General features: G+C 35.0%; 2 protein-coding genes across 3 annotated transcripts; one reads left to right on the top strand and one right to left on the bottom strand.

The window, feature by feature from the left end:
• Nucleotides 1-1,134: 1,134 nt before the first annotated feature.
• Nucleotides 1,135-15,117, bottom strand: LOC121737579 (T-complex protein 1 subunit delta). Its single transcript, XM_042129238.1, has 12 exons — nucleotides 14,879-15,117; nucleotides 14,374-14,426; nucleotides 14,163-14,252; nucleotides 13,448-13,615; nucleotides 12,819-12,960; nucleotides 9,133-9,341; nucleotides 8,866-9,005; nucleotides 8,517-8,721; nucleotides 5,807-5,919; nucleotides 5,133-5,302; nucleotides 1,715-1,914; nucleotides 1,135-1,381 (listed from the first exon to the last, which is right to left on the bottom strand). Exons 1-12 carry the CDS (start codon nucleotides 14,982-14,984, stop codon nucleotides 1,364-1,366), a joined length of 1,614 nt encoding a protein of 537 aa, XP_041985172.1. The 5' UTR covers nucleotides 14,985-15,117; the 3' UTR covers nucleotides 1,135-1,363.
• A 699-nt stretch (nucleotides 15,118-15,816) lies between these two features.
• LOC121739869 (TATA-box-binding protein-like) lies at nucleotides 15,817-18,112 on the top strand. Of its 2 annotated transcripts, XM_042132461.1 has the most exons (7): nucleotides 15,817-16,010; nucleotides 16,162-16,288; nucleotides 16,517-16,812; nucleotides 17,206-17,352; nucleotides 17,447-17,543; nucleotides 17,612-17,810; nucleotides 17,952-18,112. In XM_042132461.1, the coding sequence occupies exons 2-7, from the start codon at nucleotides 16,247-16,249 to the stop codon at nucleotides 18,026-18,028; spliced, it is 858 nt and encodes a 285-aa protein (XP_041988395.1). In that variant the 5' UTR covers nucleotides 15,817-16,010; nucleotides 16,162-16,246; the 3' UTR covers nucleotides 18,029-18,112. The 2 variants fall into 2 exon arrangements, with proteins under 2 accessions (XP_041988395.1, XP_041988394.1); XM_042132460.1 differs by having other exon boundaries at nucleotides 15,817-16,288.
• The last annotated feature ends 2,228 nt before the right edge of the window (nucleotides 18,113-20,340 follow it).

Genomic DNA, 20,340 nt, shown 5'->3' with positions numbered 1-20,340 from the left:
TTAAATAACGTTATATAGAAATAACAATCCAAAAAATCGAAAAGTAAATGTAAGATAATACCACCTTTTATAGAAATACTTTTGGGCAAGCGTTAGCGCGATGTAGAAGACGCACGGCGCCATCTATTATAGATTTTTGGAACTAACTTAATTTGAACAAATTTACGCATTTTCACCTCCTTACAACGCTTTTTTCAGTAAAAAAAGGAGCCTATGTCCTTTCTCAGGCTTTAGACTGTCTGTATACAAAATTTCATTACAATCGGTTCGGTAGTTTTGGCGTGAAAGCGAGACAGACAGACAGACAGACAGAGATACTTTCGCATTTATAATATTAGTATAGATTATTAGTTGTAGGTTTTATTTGTTTCTTATAAAAATCGTTATTGATATTTATACTTAGTAGTAAAAGGTACCAAAAAGAAGAAAAGTAGGACTCTACAAAAAGAAGTGAGATCCCATCAAAAACATCCTGTAAAAAAACCAAGTCTCGCAACTCAGTTTTTATACTTACCGTAAAAATTTATGAGATCCATGCAATACCAAGTCGGTTAATTTATTCAGTCCCTACCTAGGGGACCTTCTTCTCAAGTTAGTACGTAAGTTACTATCACATCAATATTAAAAATCTTTTCAATTCAATTCAATTCAAATATTCTTTATTGTGCACACAATACATAGAGAATACAAACTTTTACGTTTTAAATAAAAAGATCGACTTGGACATCGCATGAAAACAATGTATTTTACAATTTATACAATATAATTATTATATTATTAGATTGTTTAGTCTATTGCGCTCCTTGCGATTGATGCAGGCCCGTAGTGCTGTGTGATACTGTATAGTGCTATACTAAACAATCTAATCATTTATTCAAAACGTAAAAGATTTTTAATATTGATATGATAGTAACTTACGTACTAACTTGAGATAGAAGGTCCCCTAGGTAGGGACTGAATAAATTAACCGACTTGGTATTGCATGGATCTCATAAACTTTTACGGTAAGTATAAAAACTGAGTTGCGAGACTTGGTTTTTTTACAGGATGTTTTTGATGGGATTATTATCTTACTAGAGCAAATTCACAAAATCAAATGCAATATATTACAGGGAATTTAAGAAAAGACGTGGATAGTATTGTTAATGTTTATTTTAATAAAATTAAAATACATTGTAAAGCATAGAATATTGAGACTAAAATTAAGAACTATTTCTAACAAATGCTTAATACTTTATAAATTATGTAAGTTTTAAGTAAGCAACCAATTACTAGAAATGTAATTGTATGTTGAATCATAAGTTGTATTTGTAAGCAATAAAATGTTACAACCATTCTTCCAAAGTAGTTATTGTAGGTGAATTTAATTTATTGTGTTGACCTGAAAAAAAAGATAAATATATGTTTAAAAAACTGAAAAGAATGAGACACGGCAGTCTTATTAGTCTACCTACAAGTACAGGTTTAGGACACCCCTGCTTGCATGCATACTTTGTAGACTACAGACATTACAGTTAACAATGTCTTGTCTTTCTCTGATACGTTATGAAACTCGATTAAATACGACAAAGCAAAGGGAGTGAGAACAAAGTATAGTTATTTAAATCATAACACCACCGAAGATCACTTTAAAGAAAACATCAACGCAACATAATATTATTATAACCTATATTACGTTGAATAAAGTGGGATATATGGGGGGATCGACACTCACAATGTCATCAATCTTGAGTATAGCGCGCACAGTCTCTGTGGCGAGGGCGAGTGCCGACGCCGTGACGTGCAGCGGCTGCAGAACGTGCTCGGCGCGCATGTCCGTCACGCGCCCGCGCCGCACGTTCACGCCCGCGCTCGCGCCCGCGCCCGCAGCGTGCGCCGCGCGCAACTCTGTCACCGTCTCGATGGGGTTAAGACCTGGCGTTTACAGATTAACAATATTTATATATTATACTAGCTGCGCCCCGCGGTGTTACCCGCGTGATATATCATAAAATACTATGAAAAGTACAAATAATAGTGTCAAAACGGGACGACACAGAGTTATGTTGGTTAGGTTAGATGATGACGAATGTAATTTGCATAGTAGCATATGCTTTCCGTTCTTATAACAACGCCGAAACTCCCAAACTTGTATCTATAAAGAATCAGGAGTTCTCTCAGCATCTTCCGAACCACGTTATATCAGGTATACCTCGGTGCAAAATCTTACTTGTTGGTAGCATAATATGCTTAGAATACTTCTCACGAAACCGAAGTCACCACACGTTTCCCTATAAATTTTGAGGAGTTCTCTCGATTACTTATGGATTCTTAATCAGATCACCACTTTTGTGAATGTAATACTAAATTAGAATAATACCCTATATACCAAAAGAAAATTTTTGAAAATCGGTTAACAAACGGCGGAGTAATCGTTGAACATAAAAAAAACCGGCCAAGTGCGAGTCGGACTCGCGCACCGAGGGTTCCGTACAAACCTGCAAGGTTTACAAAGTTCGTTACATTATATGGTATTTTTATTGCAAAATGAAATTCATAACATTACAATGGGGAAAGATGGAGGAGCATAAATTTAAGACAAAGATCTCTTTATCGTTTAAGTAATAGCTCTACGCGTTCATGAGGAAAAAAGTAATAAGTTTATATTTATTAAAAAATATATATTTTGTAATGTAACTAAAAATTTAAGGTTTTCGGAATTTTTCCTTTATGTGTGCTATAAAACGTTGCTTCATGCCAAATTTCAAGATTCTAGGTCGACTGGAAGTACCCTTTAGGTTTTGATTCCCTTGCGAGTACTTGGGAGTTTCAAAATATGCAGCTTAAATTGCTGTTTCTTTTGATTGCGTTGACATAGAAGTTTGATTTTGTTACAGCTTAAAGGTATTATAGACCTGAGTATTTGGTATGAATTTCAATTTAATACCTCTACGCGTTTATGAGGAAATGGGTAGTAAGTTTAAAATTATTAAAAAAAATATATTATGTGATGTAACTAAAAATTTATGGTTTTCGTAATTTTTCCTTTATCTATGCTATAAGACGTTGCTTCGTACCAAATTTCAAGATTCTGAGTTCACGGGAAGCACCCTGTAGGTTTTGATTCCCTTGCAAGTGTCGAAAATTTGCGGCATAAACGGCTGTATCTTTTGATTGCGTTGGCTTAGAAGTTTGATTTTTTCACAGCTTCAAGGGACAGTAGACCTGAGTAATTGATATAAATTTCAGCTTCATACCTCCACGCGTTCCTGAGAAAAAGGGTCTTGACAGACGGACAGACGGACAACAAAGTGATCCTATAAGGGTTCCGTTTTTTCCTTTTGAGGTACGGAACCCTAAAAACGAACATAACACCTCCCCCATTTGAAAGTCGGTTAAAATTGTAGCCTATGTGTTATTCTGATGTATAAGCTATATTATTGTAAAGTTTTTTGCGTGAAAGAGTAACAAACACCCATACATCCACACATCCAAACAAACTTTCGCCTTTAGGATAGTAGGATTCACCAGCTGCAGGGCCCCCGCCGGTCATAATCTTCGCTACTGCTTTGGTAGCGCCCACTTCGAAACGGGCGTAAATCGCAATTTTTAATTTCGCCATAACTTCTAAACCAAACGTCCAATTTTAATTATTCAAAAACAAAATATTATCTACACAAACTGTACTTAGTGATGAAATAATTTATTTTGATAAGGATTATCAGCATGAGTAAAATAAATGCGTTTAAATGTAGTCAAAAAAAATATCAAGATTTTATAATAAAAAAATGGTTGTTGTGCCTCAATCGACATAGATAAGGTATAGTATGTCGCGGACATTTTTGTAGGTATTTATAAGATCTATATTTACTTAGAACATTGTATGGTTCTATCTTTTATAGGTTAGGCAGCGTACGCAAAATAAGTAACTTTTTTGGTTGATTTTTTTCAGCTTGTGTCAAAAAAACCAAAATATCTTACGGAACCCTATATTTAAGAATTTTCAAAATCGGTCCAGTAGTTTTTGAGCCTATTCATTACAATTAAACAAAAAAACAAACAAACAAAGTTTACCTCTTTATAATATTATAGTATAGACAAGTGGTTTTTCTAAATTTGAAAATTCTACAGGCTTATGGAGCAGATACATACAATTATTTTGTGTTGCTATTTTACATTATTTAGTGCTTTCTGATGGCGCATCAGAAAATCAGAAAATATTTGATAAGCCTACAATGTCATTTAATATCCCGGTAAATAATAATAACTTGATTAAGGCTGGCCTCACACAGCCGGAATTTCATAATCGGAAATTCATATTATTAATTCAGAAGGACCGGAATACCATACAATATCAGTACGCTCCACATAGGCCTGGAGATACTGACACAAAATTCTTGGTCATTTGTACCAGTATGGCGGTTTTACAGGGGTATAATTACGTAAAGGCAAAAAGGAAAATGATGGTCATAGCGCTCGCACTGGCAGCCCAAACGCGTGGGCGTTAATCGAGTCGGATAATCGTTTGCCGAAAAAAAAAATACACCTTTGCAGTGGTATGGCGGCCATTGGGCGCTGTCGGAAAAGTATGGCAAGATGATTTTCGTGAATGGCTACTCGACGATGATTAGCTATGCAAAGATTAGCCTGGTACAAATGGTTAAATTTTTTTATTAAAATTAACGTATTCGCGTCGGTATGGCGGGCTGTAAGCCGCACCCGACAAGTATAGCATTACGCTTTCGCTTACTTATTTTCTTTCGACTATCTGAAAATACAAGCATTTTTGTGGAACAAATCGTTCGACACTCGTTATTTATCCGACACGTCCGATTAACGCCCACGCGTTTGGGCTGCCAGTGCGAGCGCTATGACCATCACTTTCCTTTTTGCCTTTACGTAATTATACCCCTGTAAAACCGCCATACTGGTACAAATGACCAAGAATTTTGTGTCAGTATCTCCAGGCCTAACACACATTCTGATTTTTTCAGATTATGAATTTCATAGATCGATCTGTAAGAATATGAATTTCCGATTATGAAATTCCGGCTGTGTGAGGCCAGCCTAAACTGCTAAAAGTAAATAAATTTTCAGAGTTTTGCACTCAGTATGAACACAAAACCTCATTAAACAATTATAGTCCAACATACCGGCATTCTCGGCGAGTGTTGAGGGCACAACCTCGAGCGCGTCGGCGTACCCGCGCAGGCAGTAGTGGTCCGCGCCGGGCGCAGCGACCGCCGCGCGCGCCAACGCCGCCGCCGCCGCCGCCTCGGGCGCACCGCCGCCCGCGATCAACGCCGGCCGACGGGCAACGCATCTACATTACAAAGGTCATTGTTTTAATCTCACTCTATCTTTCGTAAAACTGCACTTGATACATTCAACAGTTAAATAAATCTCAACAAAGAGAGATTAAAAGCTAGTTTTTTAAATACTATGTAGATAAGATGCCTGCGTCCATTATCCATTCAATTTGTTAAGCAATAATATGCCAAAACCACTAAAGCGACAAGGCCTTTGACTTTGACTGTTTGCTTAATTATTATTCTCTTTTTTCGTTGTAGTGTTTACGAGCTTTTGCCCGCGGCTTCGCTCGCGTTAAGAAGTATTATTATATACAAACTTTCATCCCCTATTTTTACCCCTTGGAGGTGGAATTGATCAAAATCCTTTCTCAGCGGATGCCTACGTCATAATATCTACCTGCATGCCAAATTTCAGCCCGATCGGTCCAGTGGTTTGGGCTGTGCGTTGATAGATCACCATGTCAGTCAGTCACTTTGAGTTTTGTATATATAGATTTGCGAATAAATAAATATACCTGACAACGCAAAGCGCGTCGTGCAGCGAGCGTGAGGCTTCGGCGACTACGGCGTTGCTCGTACCACGCACCAGGACCGACACAGTCTTGCCGCCGCCGGCACATCCCGTCATCTGTGTAGGCGAATCATTGTATTATGTAAGTACTTACATATCAATCTCAGTTTTACCAATGTCTGTTAGTGTTAAGGGGCCGGGTGCCATCGAAATTCTCATACATACGTAATACCAAAATCATAGTAGTTATTTTTAGTAAAAATTTGTAGTAATTTTTTACGCAGGAACCTATAGTTACTATTTTAAGCTGAAAAATAACTCAAACAAGGTAAATATTTTCGTATGAGAAAATGATTTTGGTATTACGTATGTATGAGAATTTCGGTGGTACCCTGCTTCTTAACCCTCCGTGCACCACGTAAATAAAAGTTACACCGTGCACCACGTGGGGTTTGTCAAACCCCAAGAATTATCTGGGCAAGAAATGCGTTATTTGTATTTATTTGTGCATTTTATTTCAAATAACTGTTTTTTATCTATTTAATTGTAATATAACACGATATTTACTGAGGGGCGATTCCATTATCGCGGGTGCAACCTTTTGACGCACTTAAAGCGTCCTACTGACAAAATAAAACATATCTATTAATAAATTATCTTTTGAAGGGATACATTTTAACTAGTTTAATCATGATATGTAAATGAAAACTATAATTAAATCTAAGAAAAGCCACAAAATATATTTTAAGTAGTATCGCGGGTGCAACCAAATCGGCCCTCCATTTTAGTTATTTATTAACCCATATTTCAAAAGTGTATAAGACAAAGAAATGATTTAACTAGATACAATTAATTTAAGTTATTAGTACTAGGAATTATTAACAATTTCCACGATCGCGGGTGCAACATCAGAATATCGCGGGTGCAACAAGTCTAAAGAAATTGAATTTACTCATAAGTCTGCGACTAATTTCTACATTTTTGATATGCAATACATAATATTATTAGTAAGTTGTAATAATATTACGTACAATTTTGTTATTTTTTAATTATCAGTCATTTATTGATCTGAGAAAATAAATTGTCTAAATCACTAAAAACAATTTATTAATGTAACTTAGGCAAACGTTTTTCGATGTATTGCTATAAACCGAACTGCAGCAAACATTGAATTTAAAATTTATATGTATAATTTAAAAGAATATGGTAGAATTAAAAGTAAAAATATTTTTTTCAAAGAAAAATATTAAATATATATGATTTTTATGTCAGTTGTAGCATGTCTTATAAAATGTTTAAAAATAAAAGAAGATTAATCATCATTTTGAAACATCTCTTAAGTAATACATGAAATATATCTAAAAATATAAAACACGATGTGACTATTGAAATTTTTATAAATCTTGTAATTACATGAAAACTATTGATAACAAATATAATTTAACGTTATTGTTTACCTTAATAATATTAAATATGTCGAAAATTACTAGAATAGTTAAAAAATAAATTGTTGCTTTTGCAATTGTACTGCTTCGATCGCGGGTGCAACCACTTTTAAGGTACTGTTTTTTCATTAAAAACCATAAAATAGTTTATTCCAATGATTAATTCCCTCTCAATTCTTCTTACTTTTACAAAGTTTCAAATTATTAACAATTCATTTTAGCGAGAAAACTAAACTTTTGTACCTTTTTTATCGCGGGTGCAACAATTGCAACTTTTGTTTTAATAATGTTTAAAAACTAATTTAAAATTGTTGATTTTTTTGCGCAGAAATATAAACTTATGTTATACAGTCAATATTATGTAGTGAAATTCAACTTCGAGCTAGTGATTTGTCGTAAAAATAACATTACTTTTTATTTCCTGTACTGCTTTAAAATTTTAAAACTAACTTTATAAGGAATACAAATTGAATAATATTAACTTAATATAATCTGTCTACACGATATTCAGGCAAGTTGAAATCAGTACATTTCTTACAATGAAAGTGGGCACGGTATAAGTAAGCAAAGAGGTCTATTATTGTGCTCACAAGCGTATTTGAATTTTCAATTTATCTTCCTGATACAATCTGAACACTTCTTTATTGATCTTGATAATTTTTCTGGTGGTACAGGGGCTGCTTTGCCAAGAAATTCGTAAAACCGCTTACAAGAACCTCTCAGTATCCATGGTTTATATCTTTGCGATTTGTCAAATATTCTTCTATGAAAGTCATACTTAATTTGTTCATAAACCTGTCCACGAATGCTTATTAAATCGAAATGAATTAAAGTATGCGACAAAAATGGATTTTTTCACATTTCACAATGCTCTGTCCATACAACTTTTTGGCAACGTCCTGAACTACGTGGGGTTTGTGGGTCCCCAGCACACTTTGTACACATCTATTCGTTGCATCGGTAAAGAAAATCCTAAACTACTGCCGCCAAACGGTAAGGCAACGTCTTAACTCCAGCTACATAAAGCGTCAAAAAAATCACACGAATTTCCAAAAACATGAAAATTTTTGTATGTCTGGGGTTTGTCCGACCCCACGTGGTGCACGGAGGGTTAATCTTTCATGTAAATACCCTTCTCTTCTAATAAGAAAAGAGGGAGCATAGTTATACATATTACAATAATAAATTTGAACAGGTATTTGGCACATAATCTCAGCTAAAAGACGACTAATGCACTGAAACAAATACAATAATTACATAATTATTCACCTTAATGTATTTCCCACATGGTTCATTGATTTCCTCAACCAGGTCCACATTGACCAAATTTTCAGCGGTGAAATGGTCGAGCGAGGCGATCGGACGGCAGCCTAGCGTTTTGCATACAAATTCAATATCTTCCCTCTCAATATCCTTGATAACCATAGTTTTGATTTTGTCCAAGAAATGAATGGCTAAGTCACTCAGAGCATCCCTGAAAAGTATAGTTTTAGTTTTATTAAAGTATAGTTTTAGTTTTATTACAGTTTTATTTGGTAACCCTTTTCAATTCATATAAAAAGAAAAAAACACCAGAGAACATCATATTTTTGGAATATGAAGCATACTTAACACTCACCTTAAAATAGATTTCTGGACAAGTAAAACATTGCAGCCAGCTTTCTTTATCTGTTTAACAATATTAAGAATGTATTGGCGCTCTTCCTTTAGAACGCGATCCATTGCTGCATAATCAGAGACTATCACATTATGATCCATCTGGAAAAAAAAGCTTTTAATACATCTTATTTGAGTTTAGGGAAACAAAATTCTTAAATAAGAAGAGGGAAAAGGCAGATAGATGTTCCTTCACTAACACAAAACGAAAGAAATATTTGTCACTTACATCTGTCTTTGGTGGTGAAATACAGAACTGAATAAGTCCAACTTTAGCTTTCTCGATTCTGTGTGGTCCATTGACATTGTTAGCGCGACGGGGGATGACAAGGCCTTGTATGAGCTCTGTGTCTTCAACAGTGCCACCGATACGTTCAATTACTTTAACATCTCGGAGATCCACACGAGCCCCAATTCCATTAGGGATGGGTTCCATCACTGAAATATCAAAGTCACATATTTAATCTATACTAATATTATAAATGCGAAAGTATCTCTGTCTGTCTGTCTGTCTGTCTGTCTGTCTGTCTGTCTGTCTGTCTCGCTTTCACGCCAAAACTACTGAACCGATTGCAATGAAATTTTGTACACAGTTATTCTAGAGTCTGAGAAAGGACATAGGCTACATTTTGATGTGGGAAAATATCTTATTTCCATGAAAATATCGATGAAAATTACTTCGCATTGCGCGTGGCCAGCGCTCATCCCGGGGGTCCTGGGTTCGAGTCCCGCAGGCGGAACAAAAAGTTTTCAATGTTCCTGGGTCTTGGATGTGTATTAAAATAATATTTCAAAAATCTTAAATATATTTTATGTATAATATTATAAAAATCCAGAAATATATCGACGCGATGCAATGAACATTTTAGTTCTAATACGATTCAACAGATGGCGCTTTTTTTTACTTCGTTGTAACATAGAACTAATCATACTTATTAGTTGTTATGTTTTTGTTTATAGTTTTTAATACGTTAGAATATTATGTTTAATAATGTTATCACTTGCTATAATAATAATCAATCTATCTTATCTTATAGAACTCCTACTGCATTTCTAAGGAGTTCGAGTGTGTTGTGTTGGCCTATATTCCATCCAGAAAATATATCAATGCAATCAGCAATCAACATTTTAATTCTAATATATGAAAACAGATGGCGCTTTATTTTTTTACTTCATTATTATAACAGAACTAATCATACCTTCTTTATTATATATTATTGTTTTTATTCATAACTAGCTGTTGCCCGCGACTTATAAATACTGCGAAATATACTGCGAAAGTATCTCTGTCTGTCTGTCTGTCTGTCTGTCTGCCTGTCTGTCTCGCTTTCACGCCAAAACTACTGAATAGATTGCAATGAAATTTTGTACACAGTTATTCTAGAGTCTGAGAAAGGACATAGGCTACATTTTGATGTGGGAAAATATCTTATTTCCATGAAAATATCGATGAAAATTACTTCGCATTGCGCGTGGCCAGCGCTCATCCCGGGGGTCCTGGGTTCGAGTCCCGCAGGCGGAACAAAAAGTTTTTAATGTTCCTGGGTCTTGGATGTGTATTAAAATAATATTTCAAAAATCTTAAATATATTTTATGTGTAATATTATAAAAAATCCAGAAATATATCGACGCGATGCAATGAACATTTTAGTTCTAATACGATTCAACAGATGGCGCTTTTTTTTTTACTTCGTTGTAACATAGAACTAATCATACTTATTAGTTGTTATGTTTTTGTTTATAGTTTTTAATACGTTAGAATATTATGTTTAATAATGTTATCACTTGCTATAATAATAATCAATCTATCTTATCTTATAGAACTCCTACTGCATTTCTAAGGAGTTCGAGTGTGTTGTGTTGGCCTATATTCCATCCAGAAAAAATATCAATGCAATCAGCAATCAACATTTTAATTCTAATATATGAAAACAGATGGCGCTTTATTTTTTTACTTCATTATTATAACAGAACTAATCATACCTACTTTATTATATATTATTGTTTTTATTCATAACTAGCTGTTGCCCGCGACTTCGTCCGCGTGGACTTTAGTTTATAGCGCGCGGTGTCAACAAAATTTGTGTCAAATTTAAAAACTTTTTAAAACCCTGGTAAGTGGTACCCCTCTTAGGGCCGCGCAGCGCGCTACACCGGAATGGCAGCGCTGAAAGTGCTCGCCTCGCCGCTGCCATTCCGGTGTAGCGCGGCCCTTAAGAGGATACAACAGCGGCTAGAGAAATGAAAAAAAAGTACGTGTAATATCTATAGCTGTCTCCCTTACCTCAAGCCTATACCCCAGAACGCGATAGAGATAACTGCAGAAAATCCAGAAAATCAACGATTCGTTGTCCCCTGATTCCTTCTCCAAAACTTAACCGATTTAAGTACTTTTTTCATTAAAGATTAAAAAAAGGCTTGAGCTGTGTTCCTATGTTTTGCTTTTTTTTGTATAATCTAGCCAAATCTGTTTTCTGGACGTTTGAACACAGTGGAAAATCTGGCCATTTTTTTGGGTTTTTGAACGTTCATATCTTATTTAATAATTAAATTATGAAAAAAAAAATAAAACATAGGGACATTGTATTAGTGGCCGTAGATATTCAGGAAAAAAAATATAACTCTACTAGCATTATCCAGGGAGGAAACAGGGGACAACGTTTGTATGGAAAAAAGGGCGGTGTGGAATCCTCTTAATTAATCAAAATACCCAAAAACAGCTGTGCAGTGTGCACATAATCTGTACTAATATTATGAATGCGAAAGTATCTCTGTCTGTCAGTCTCGCTTTCACGCCAAACGCCAAAACTACCGTACCGATTGTAATGAAATTTTGTATACTGATAGTCTAAAGCCTGAGAAAGGACATAGGCTACTTTTTTACTGGAAAAAAGGGTTGTAAGGGTCGTAAATTTGTTCAAAAAATTCATAATAGATGGCGCCGTGCGTCTTCTACATCGCGCTGACGCTTGCTCAAAAGTCTTTCTATAAGAGGTGGTATCATCTTACATTTAAGTCTCGATTTTTTTCGATTGTTATATCTATTCTACGGTATTAAATAACTCAGTACTTTATCTGTGCAGGCAGTGACGTAACCTTAAGACCAAATTTCACCAACGACTGTTAAAGTTAATGCTCGAATTAGTATCACGTTAGCTGTTTCGTTTTTCATATGAATGAAAGAGAAAACAGGATATTTTAACAAGCTGTTAACACTAACAGACGTTGGTGAAATTGGGGCTAAACCTATCAATGATAAATAGTTTATGGGTAAAGTTGTGTAATTGGGGGGCTAAATAAGCTTTAAAATTTGGCATAATATATAAAGTTTAACATACAAAAATGAAGTACTTATTGTTTGCACACTGCACAGCTGTATTGATTTAATGGGTACCAGGGTTTTTTTATAAAAGCTTTTGACACCAATTTTGTTACATCGCGCGCTATAAACTGAAGTCCACGCGGACGAAGTCGCGGGCAACAGCTAGTACATAATATAGCACATTTTTTTTAAGTAGTCAATAATATAATACATATAATATGTGAGTGGGTGAACCAAATAATATATGTTTTATAACATAAGGACAATTATTTTTAATCATTTTTTCTCTTATAATTTATACAAAACTTATAGCTTACTTCATCTTCATCGTCTGACTAATATATCTGGCTATACATAAAAGCCACATTTTTTTTAATTTCAAATTTTTAAGCCTCTGGATAGTCTTTTAGGCAATTTTTAACTGTTACTTACCTGCTTCATCCACTAACGTTTTCAATTTTGAATGTTAATATTTTTGTTTCAGTTATATAAACATATTCCTTTATAAAAAGTAGATTAAATGTAGAGAAAAAATTGTGTATATCTAAAAATTATCTCAACAAACATTATCTTATACTCAACAACAATTTACCTGCACGAATAGCCTGCACTGCAATTGGTGCTAAAATAGTTGAGTGCTGCGACACAACCTTTGAGTTGAGTGAAGTGGCGGCTGCCTTGAGCAGGGCATCTTCATTTGCCAAGTCCACAGGAGTTGACATGCCTTCAACAACCTAAAAATCAGTGCAGCTTTTGTTAGCGTCAAGCCCCTTATGTTTTTGCAGAGTATACAGGTTGTTAGCTTTAACACCGTAATCCTTAAAACCATCAAATGAGCCCATAAAAAAAAAATGCCGTCTTCATACATTACAAATTGCCCGGATCGGCAATTGTATTGTATTTGTATAGGTATGATATTTATTTTTTTGAGTTCCCAGCACTAGTCTCCAAGTTGTTCATTTTGACGGGCTCATTTGATGGTTTTAGGATAACGGTGTTAAACTTAGCACCCAGTATAGTTTTACATCGGCATATTTAAAGCTTTAAAAATCACCTAACCATTATAATGGATGGCAGACCTATACGATTTAGATAACAGCCAGCATTGGCTACGTAACTCTAGTAATATGTAGGCCCAGGTTCATTATGTGCTGAGGAATCAATTTCTCTGATAGTGACATCTTGACTGCTTAAAAGTAATTTTTCAACTAAATATCATACCTGTAATGCCATTTGCAGAGCTTTCTGGAATCCATCAGAAATAACTGTTGGGTGAATTCCCTTTTGAAGTAACTTCTCAGCAGCATCAAGCAAAGCTCCGGCGATCACAACAACTGATGTAGTGCCATCTCCGGCCTCTATATCTTGCGCTCTGGATAACTCCACCAACTAAAGAGTTTAAAGGATTATAAAAATAATTTTATTTTGAATATAAACATTTGAAAACTTAGGGCCTGTTTCACCACTTCCTAGTTCCTGATAAGTGCCAGATGGGCTATCAACCACTTAACTTGACAGATGAAGTATGGAGAATCTGTCAAAAAAGTTATGGATAGCCTATCCGGCATTTTATCAGGAATAGTGGAACAGGCTCTTAGGCCAGGTTTCCACTGGCACAGAGCCGGACGAAGAGAAGCTTAGCAGTGCCCGAATTGACCAATCACTATGCTCAAAATCTCCGCTCTGCTTCAATGGAAACAGCACGAGCGGGGTGGAGCAGAGCTAAGCAGATATTCATAATAAAAATACAGTGAGGCAATGCGGTGCGGAGGACAATGAGCGGAGAGGAGCTTAGCGGTGCCCAAATTGACCAATTCACTATGCTCGAAATCTCCACTCAACTTCAGTGAAAACACTGACCACTTTTCACCGCTCTTCACCGCTGCTCTCCGCCCAGCTCTGCGTCAGTGGAATCGCAGCATTAGGCTCTTGTTACCATTTTAGCTGCTGGATGGATGACACTCATTTGTTTAAGGATAGTAGCTCCATCATTTGTAATTGTGACTTCACCATTTGAGGCTTGGATCTGAAATTAATAAGATTTTTAAGATTGTTGTATAAATACCTAGTAACAAAGTTATTGTCACTAACACATATTTTGTCATTCATAATATGAATAGTGTGTTCTAATAATTGGATATTTTTACCATTTTATCCATTCCTCTTGGTCCCAAACTGGTACGAATGGCATCAGAAACAGCTGCAAATAATAACAATTTTTAATTGTTTAACTAATCACTCATAACTATATTTACGTAAATCTTGGTTTCTGGTGAGTGATGACTAAAACACTAGTCGAACAACACATATTTCCTATAAGAACTGTTTACAAAGGAATATTATAAGTTTTAACTGAAATGTCTTTTGTGAAAAAAATGTTTTTTTTCTTGTTTATTTTCATGTCAAAGTATAATAACATTAAATTTATACAATCCTTTCATGGTAACATATGACAATTCCATCTAAAACCTAATATTATAACTTAATAAATCACAAATTAAAACCAGGTTGGGTGAAAAATATACACGGAATTCATGCATATAATAGGTAAACTAGAAGTTTAGAGATAAAAATTGTAACTTGATATAGTCATTAAAAGAAAACAAAATAAGAAAAAGGCACCAGAACTTTTTAAATACTTAATTTTATTACCTTTAGCGGCATTAATATTGCTCAGCCGAATATCTGTCGGCTTACTTTTATCTTTATAAACTGCTGAATTTCCCTTTGCGGAATATCCACCTGCTTTAGGAGCCATGATTCTGTTTAAAATTTTCTTGTTTTATTTATGTTATTCTATGATGAATTCAGATATAAAATTTGGTATATTTCAAAAGAACCAAGAATATTTCAAAACAATGGAGCCTGGAGGAAACTTCAAGACCTAACCTGTCAAAATTGACATTCATCATCTGATAAATGTCAATTTTGTTATATTTTTTAACTTACTTTCCGTCTTTGACATTGTATCATAATTTTCATAAAGTGTGATAAGGCTTTAAATAAACGTGGCTGTTGGTAAAGGAGAACTGTCAAAAATGATGTTTTTGTATGATAGCAGTTCCTTTTTTCACCACGTTCATTTAAAGCCCTATCGAGCTCTAGCCTCTAGGTAGGTATTGTAAATGCGGTCCATCGGCCATCTGCACTCGCGCAATCGCACGCAGCCCGCAGGCCGTGCCGCGTGCGTTTTGAGTATCTGTCGGTGTCGGAGAGTTATCTGATATTGATCTTTCACAGGACACAGAGTACAATAATAATTTTGCAAGTGGAAGAAGGACCACTGACTACTGGTACTGAGTAATATTTCGGTTTTTAATGTCTAATGTTGGTAGAATATTAACCATTAAATATTCGTAATTTGATGTCGTGCTGCGTCATGCGTGTACAAGTGTGGGCAAGTGATACAACTAATTTCAAGTTCTGACACTGGCCATGGATAAAAAGCCGAGCGCCATATTATGAAAAAATAGACTGAGTAGACATGTGCTAGTAATCTGTGGACATGTGTCAATTGTCATCAATGTGTCATTTGACTTTATAAACACGAAGTTTGTTTTAGGTGAATCAACTTGTAATTTGTAAAAAGCCAGTCTCATCTTTCGCTAGCCAGACTCTATGTACTAATATAATTAAATAACCATACCCTTGTTGCTTCACCAGACCTACAATTATAGAGCAAAGTCTATCTGTCAATACACTCTGACATTGGCAATCCTCGAAACTGCTAAGAAGAAGAAGAAGAGAACACGAAGTGGACTGTAGAATTTGAACGGAACACAAAGTATTTTCAAAATTTTTAAATAAAATTAAAAATACCTATCTAAAACTTGAATAATTTTCTACAATAACGTTACAAATTTATAAAATTATTTGAAAATAAAGTGCAAACAAATTATTTAAATTAACCGCTAGTATTCATATTTACATTTTAGTTGCGAATGTAAAGACGAAACACCTGCTAATCTTATTGCAAAGTGGAGCTAATTCTAAATGCAACTTATAAGTTGAATTCATAAAATGGAAACGCTCCCATTATCGACAGACAATGTTATGGATCAGGTAAGTATATGATAAAATTTAAACACTGAAAGTCTGAAACATACACTAGCTAACCCGGCAAATTTTGTTTTGCCATATAAATTATTCCTAGTATATATAATAAAAAGTAGATAAAAACCTATTCTCAGGCCTAACGAATGTACACACAAAATTTCATCAAAAAAACACTGTGACACTAGAATATTAGAATATGGTAGTAGTATATGTAACAAATCAATATTTTTATAGGATGCAAGAGTTGATACAAATAATGAGGAAAGCAACCAACCGGATACTCCAATGAAACAAGCAACTGCTACAAATAATGAAGTAATCAATGCTGACATACCCAAAACACCAAGCCAGAGAACTGACAATGTACCATCTACCCCTCAAATTTTGTCTAACCACCTCACCGGAGAAGTAACTCTTACTCCCACACATAGAACTTTTACTCCCCAAGCTGTAAATCCACATAGTTCTATGACAGCTATAACACCTGTTGCCAGTGCTGTCAGTCAAGCTAAGAGTAGTATAAAGTTGCAGTAAGTAGTAATGTATTTAGTATAAGCTCCCAAAGTATGCACTGCATAAGACAGCTCTTACAAATTCAACTATTTGTAGACTATTACATTATAGTCTACAAATAGTTGAATTTGTAAGAAAGCTGGGTAAGAAACTAAGTTCCTATTAGTGAAATGAATTAGTTCCTTGCTCCTTAAGATAAAGTGCAACAAGGATAGAAACCTAAAGGAGATTTCTATCCTTGTTGCTTTCGTAATCCTATCATATCCTTTTTTGTAAGTTGGTTTTGAAAGTTAAGTTGCATTGCAATTTTAATCCCTTGATCGCGGGATTCCTGGAAATCTATTGTTTAAGCAGTCAAATTCGACCTGGGAGTTAAGGCATTAAAAAGGTTTTTGTTTTTATATTTTCAGAAATTGTGTATCAACAGTGAGCCTTGGTTGTGATCTGAAGTTATTAGATATTTATTGCAGAACAAGATTTTCAGAATATAACCCTGCCAGATTTCATGGGGTTGTGATGAAAATATTGGAGCCTCGCACAACTGCCTTAGTATTTAAGTATGTTGCTGTATATATTTTATAATCCATCTTACCCACATACTTTATTATTTCATTGATAGTACAGATACAGTTAAGTATTTCCTATTAATAGGTCTGGAAAAATTGTTTGCACCGGAGCTAGAAATGAGCATGATGCATATGTAGCAGCAAGAAAATTTGCCAGAATAATACAAAAATTGGGCTTTCCAGTGAGTATAGCATCATCCTGCTTCAACCTATAAATCAGAAGCTAGAAATAAATAATGTTTGTTTTTAGGCAAAATTCTTGAACTTTAAAATACAGAACTTCATTGCAACAGCTGATTTACGGTTTCCAATAAGGTTGGAGGCGCTGCAACAAGCGCATGGGCAATTCACATCGTATGAGCCTGAGCTTTTTCCAGGGCTCGTGTATAGAATGGTACGACCGAGGGTGGTACTCTTAATATTTGTGAACGGCAAAATGGTCATAACAGGTAAATATTCCTTAATAAAAAAATTGCTACCCAAAAATCATAGTTTAAAATAACTTAACAATATTATTATTATAAGGTTTTTATGGTGAAATTCATTGTTATATTTCATATGAATAAAAAAAATAAATGCTATATTTTCAGGGGGCAAAACAAGACAAGAAATTTATGAGGCTGTTGATATTATACACCCCATACTGAGAAGTTTCCGAAAAACGTAAAATATGCTCATTATTGTTATACTTTTTGTACTTGTGACATTTGTTAAACTTAATTTATAATTGAAATAAATTTATGAAATGTAATATTTTTCTTTAATAAGTACCTCGATCGTGGGAAATGCAGACACAACAGATTTTCAATTGTTATGCAGCATGCGGGTGCCACTTGGGGATTGATGGGTTATTATTTATAAAGAGTTTCTTGTTATCAGTATAAAACATAAATAGAAATACAGTGTTTAAATGGCTAACTTATTCAAACAAATAAGTACATTAATATTTGTGTGAAAATATAAAGACTGAATTGCACCAACTTTTTTTTTTTTATGAAATAAGGGGGCAAACGAGCAAACGGGTCACCTGATGGAAAGCAACATCCGTCGCCCATGGACACTCGCAGCATCAGAAGAGCTGCAAGTGCGTTGCCGGCCTTTTAAGAGGGAATAGGGTAATAGGAGAGGGAAGGGAAGGGAATAGGGGAGGACAGAGAAGGGAATAGGGTAGGGGATTAGGCCTCCGGTAAACTTTAACTGTAACTTTAACTTTGACTACAGTGCAAAATGTCAAATCTTTGGGTAAAGTTAAAAATGGACGCCATCAAGACGCCATATTTAACTATAACCATAGAGCTCGACAAGGTTTTAAATGCATGTGGCAAAAAAAAAGGAACTAACGCTGTCATTATTCAAAATCCGCTATTTTTGACAGTTCTCCTTTACCAGCAGCGCCCCCGCCCACGCGCATTTATAACCTTGTTGGATCAGCTGTCATCTGTCAATTTCTCCGGGCAAAGTTAACTGACATTGGCAACTCACCGAGGCGGCCATTTTTAAAAGAAGAAGAAGAAGAGGACATTGGCAACTCACCGAGGCGGCCATTTTTAAAAGAAGAAGAAGAAGAGTAAAGTTAAAGTTAAATTTACCTTAACTATAACTTTAACTTTTTGAAAAAGGCGGACGCGGTATTTTTTCGGAAAATTTTAAAATTCTTTTTATCTTTAATTAGTTAATTAAATAGTGTAGTTTTAGTTTTATTTTTTCTTTCTTGTAGTGTATATTCATTTTATTTGGTAAGTTTTTATTTTATAACGTAGTTAATAAGAATATTATGGAGGAGCCCGACCCGGGGGGACCTGGTCCCCCCGTTGGTCTTTATATTACTGTATCTAATGATTCGAGCATGGATACTGACACCTCATGCTCAGTAAATAATAGAAAACGTCCAGCGATTCCTAGAAAGCGGTGCAAAAAGTGCCAGAAAAAAATTAAAAGGGACCCAAAAAAGGCTAATCCGAATATCAATTGCATGTGTCTTAGCGACACCGAAATCCACAATGTCCCTAAACAAGACGTTATTCCTGAAACGCAGACAAATATGAGTACAATTGAAAAAACCCAGGGCTTAGATTCACGGGTCGGTAGGATGCTGTATAAAGATACAGACTCTTCTCCTTATATTGTCCATATACAAAAGGTACCAAAGTCGCCTAATGAAAACATAAATTTTCACCCCATAGTGTTTGGCCATTACTTGAAAACAAATAACATTAAAAATATTGTAGATGGTAGTATTAAGAAAATAGCCAGAAACCGATTATCTGTAGCCTTTTCTTCATATAATGAAGCCAATAGTTTTATAAGTAACCCTCAATTCAATTCAGAACAATTTAAATCTTTTATTCCATCATTTCAGGTAAGTAGAATAGGATTAGTTAGAGGCATACCTGCTGATTGGTCCGATGATGATGTTATAAATAATATTACTTTACCAATTGGATGTGGTGAAATACTAAAAATTAGGAGGTTAAAGAAAAAAACAATAGTGAATGGAACCGCTCAATTTAATAACACCGAATCTGTGGTAATAACATTTGACGGACAGACGCTACCAAAGAGAGTCTTCATGTGCTATAATGCACTTCCTGTAGACTTATATATATTCCCTACAATACAGTGCTTCAATTGCTGTAGATACGGACATGTCAAAAACCAATGTCGGTCAACACCTAGATGCTTTAGGTGTGGCCAAGGGCATGCTGGTGACAGTTGCTCAGTTGAGGAGGAGTCTATTTACTGTTGTATTTGCCACGGTTCGCACATTGCAACTGATAAAAAATGCCCAGAATTCCAACGCCAAAAATCAATTAAGGAGTCAATGGCTCACAATTGTCTATCCTACTCAGAAGCTTCTAAGTTACATCCTCCCATTTCAAAATTATATTCTGACGTGTTAATATCATCTACTTCTTCATCATCATCACCTGTAAATACACAAAAATCATTTTTCAACAACAATAATAATAAACAGAATTT

This window comes from Aricia agestis, chromosome 2 (assembly GCF_905147365.1).
Source record: "Aricia agestis chromosome 2, ilAriAges1.1, whole genome shotgun sequence".
NCBI classification, from domain to species: Eukaryota; Metazoa; Arthropoda; class Insecta; order Lepidoptera; family Lycaenidae; genus Aricia; species Aricia agestis.
The sequence above is the reverse complement of the archived record's forward strand: the minus strand, read 5'-3'. Positions and strand labels throughout refer to the sequence as shown.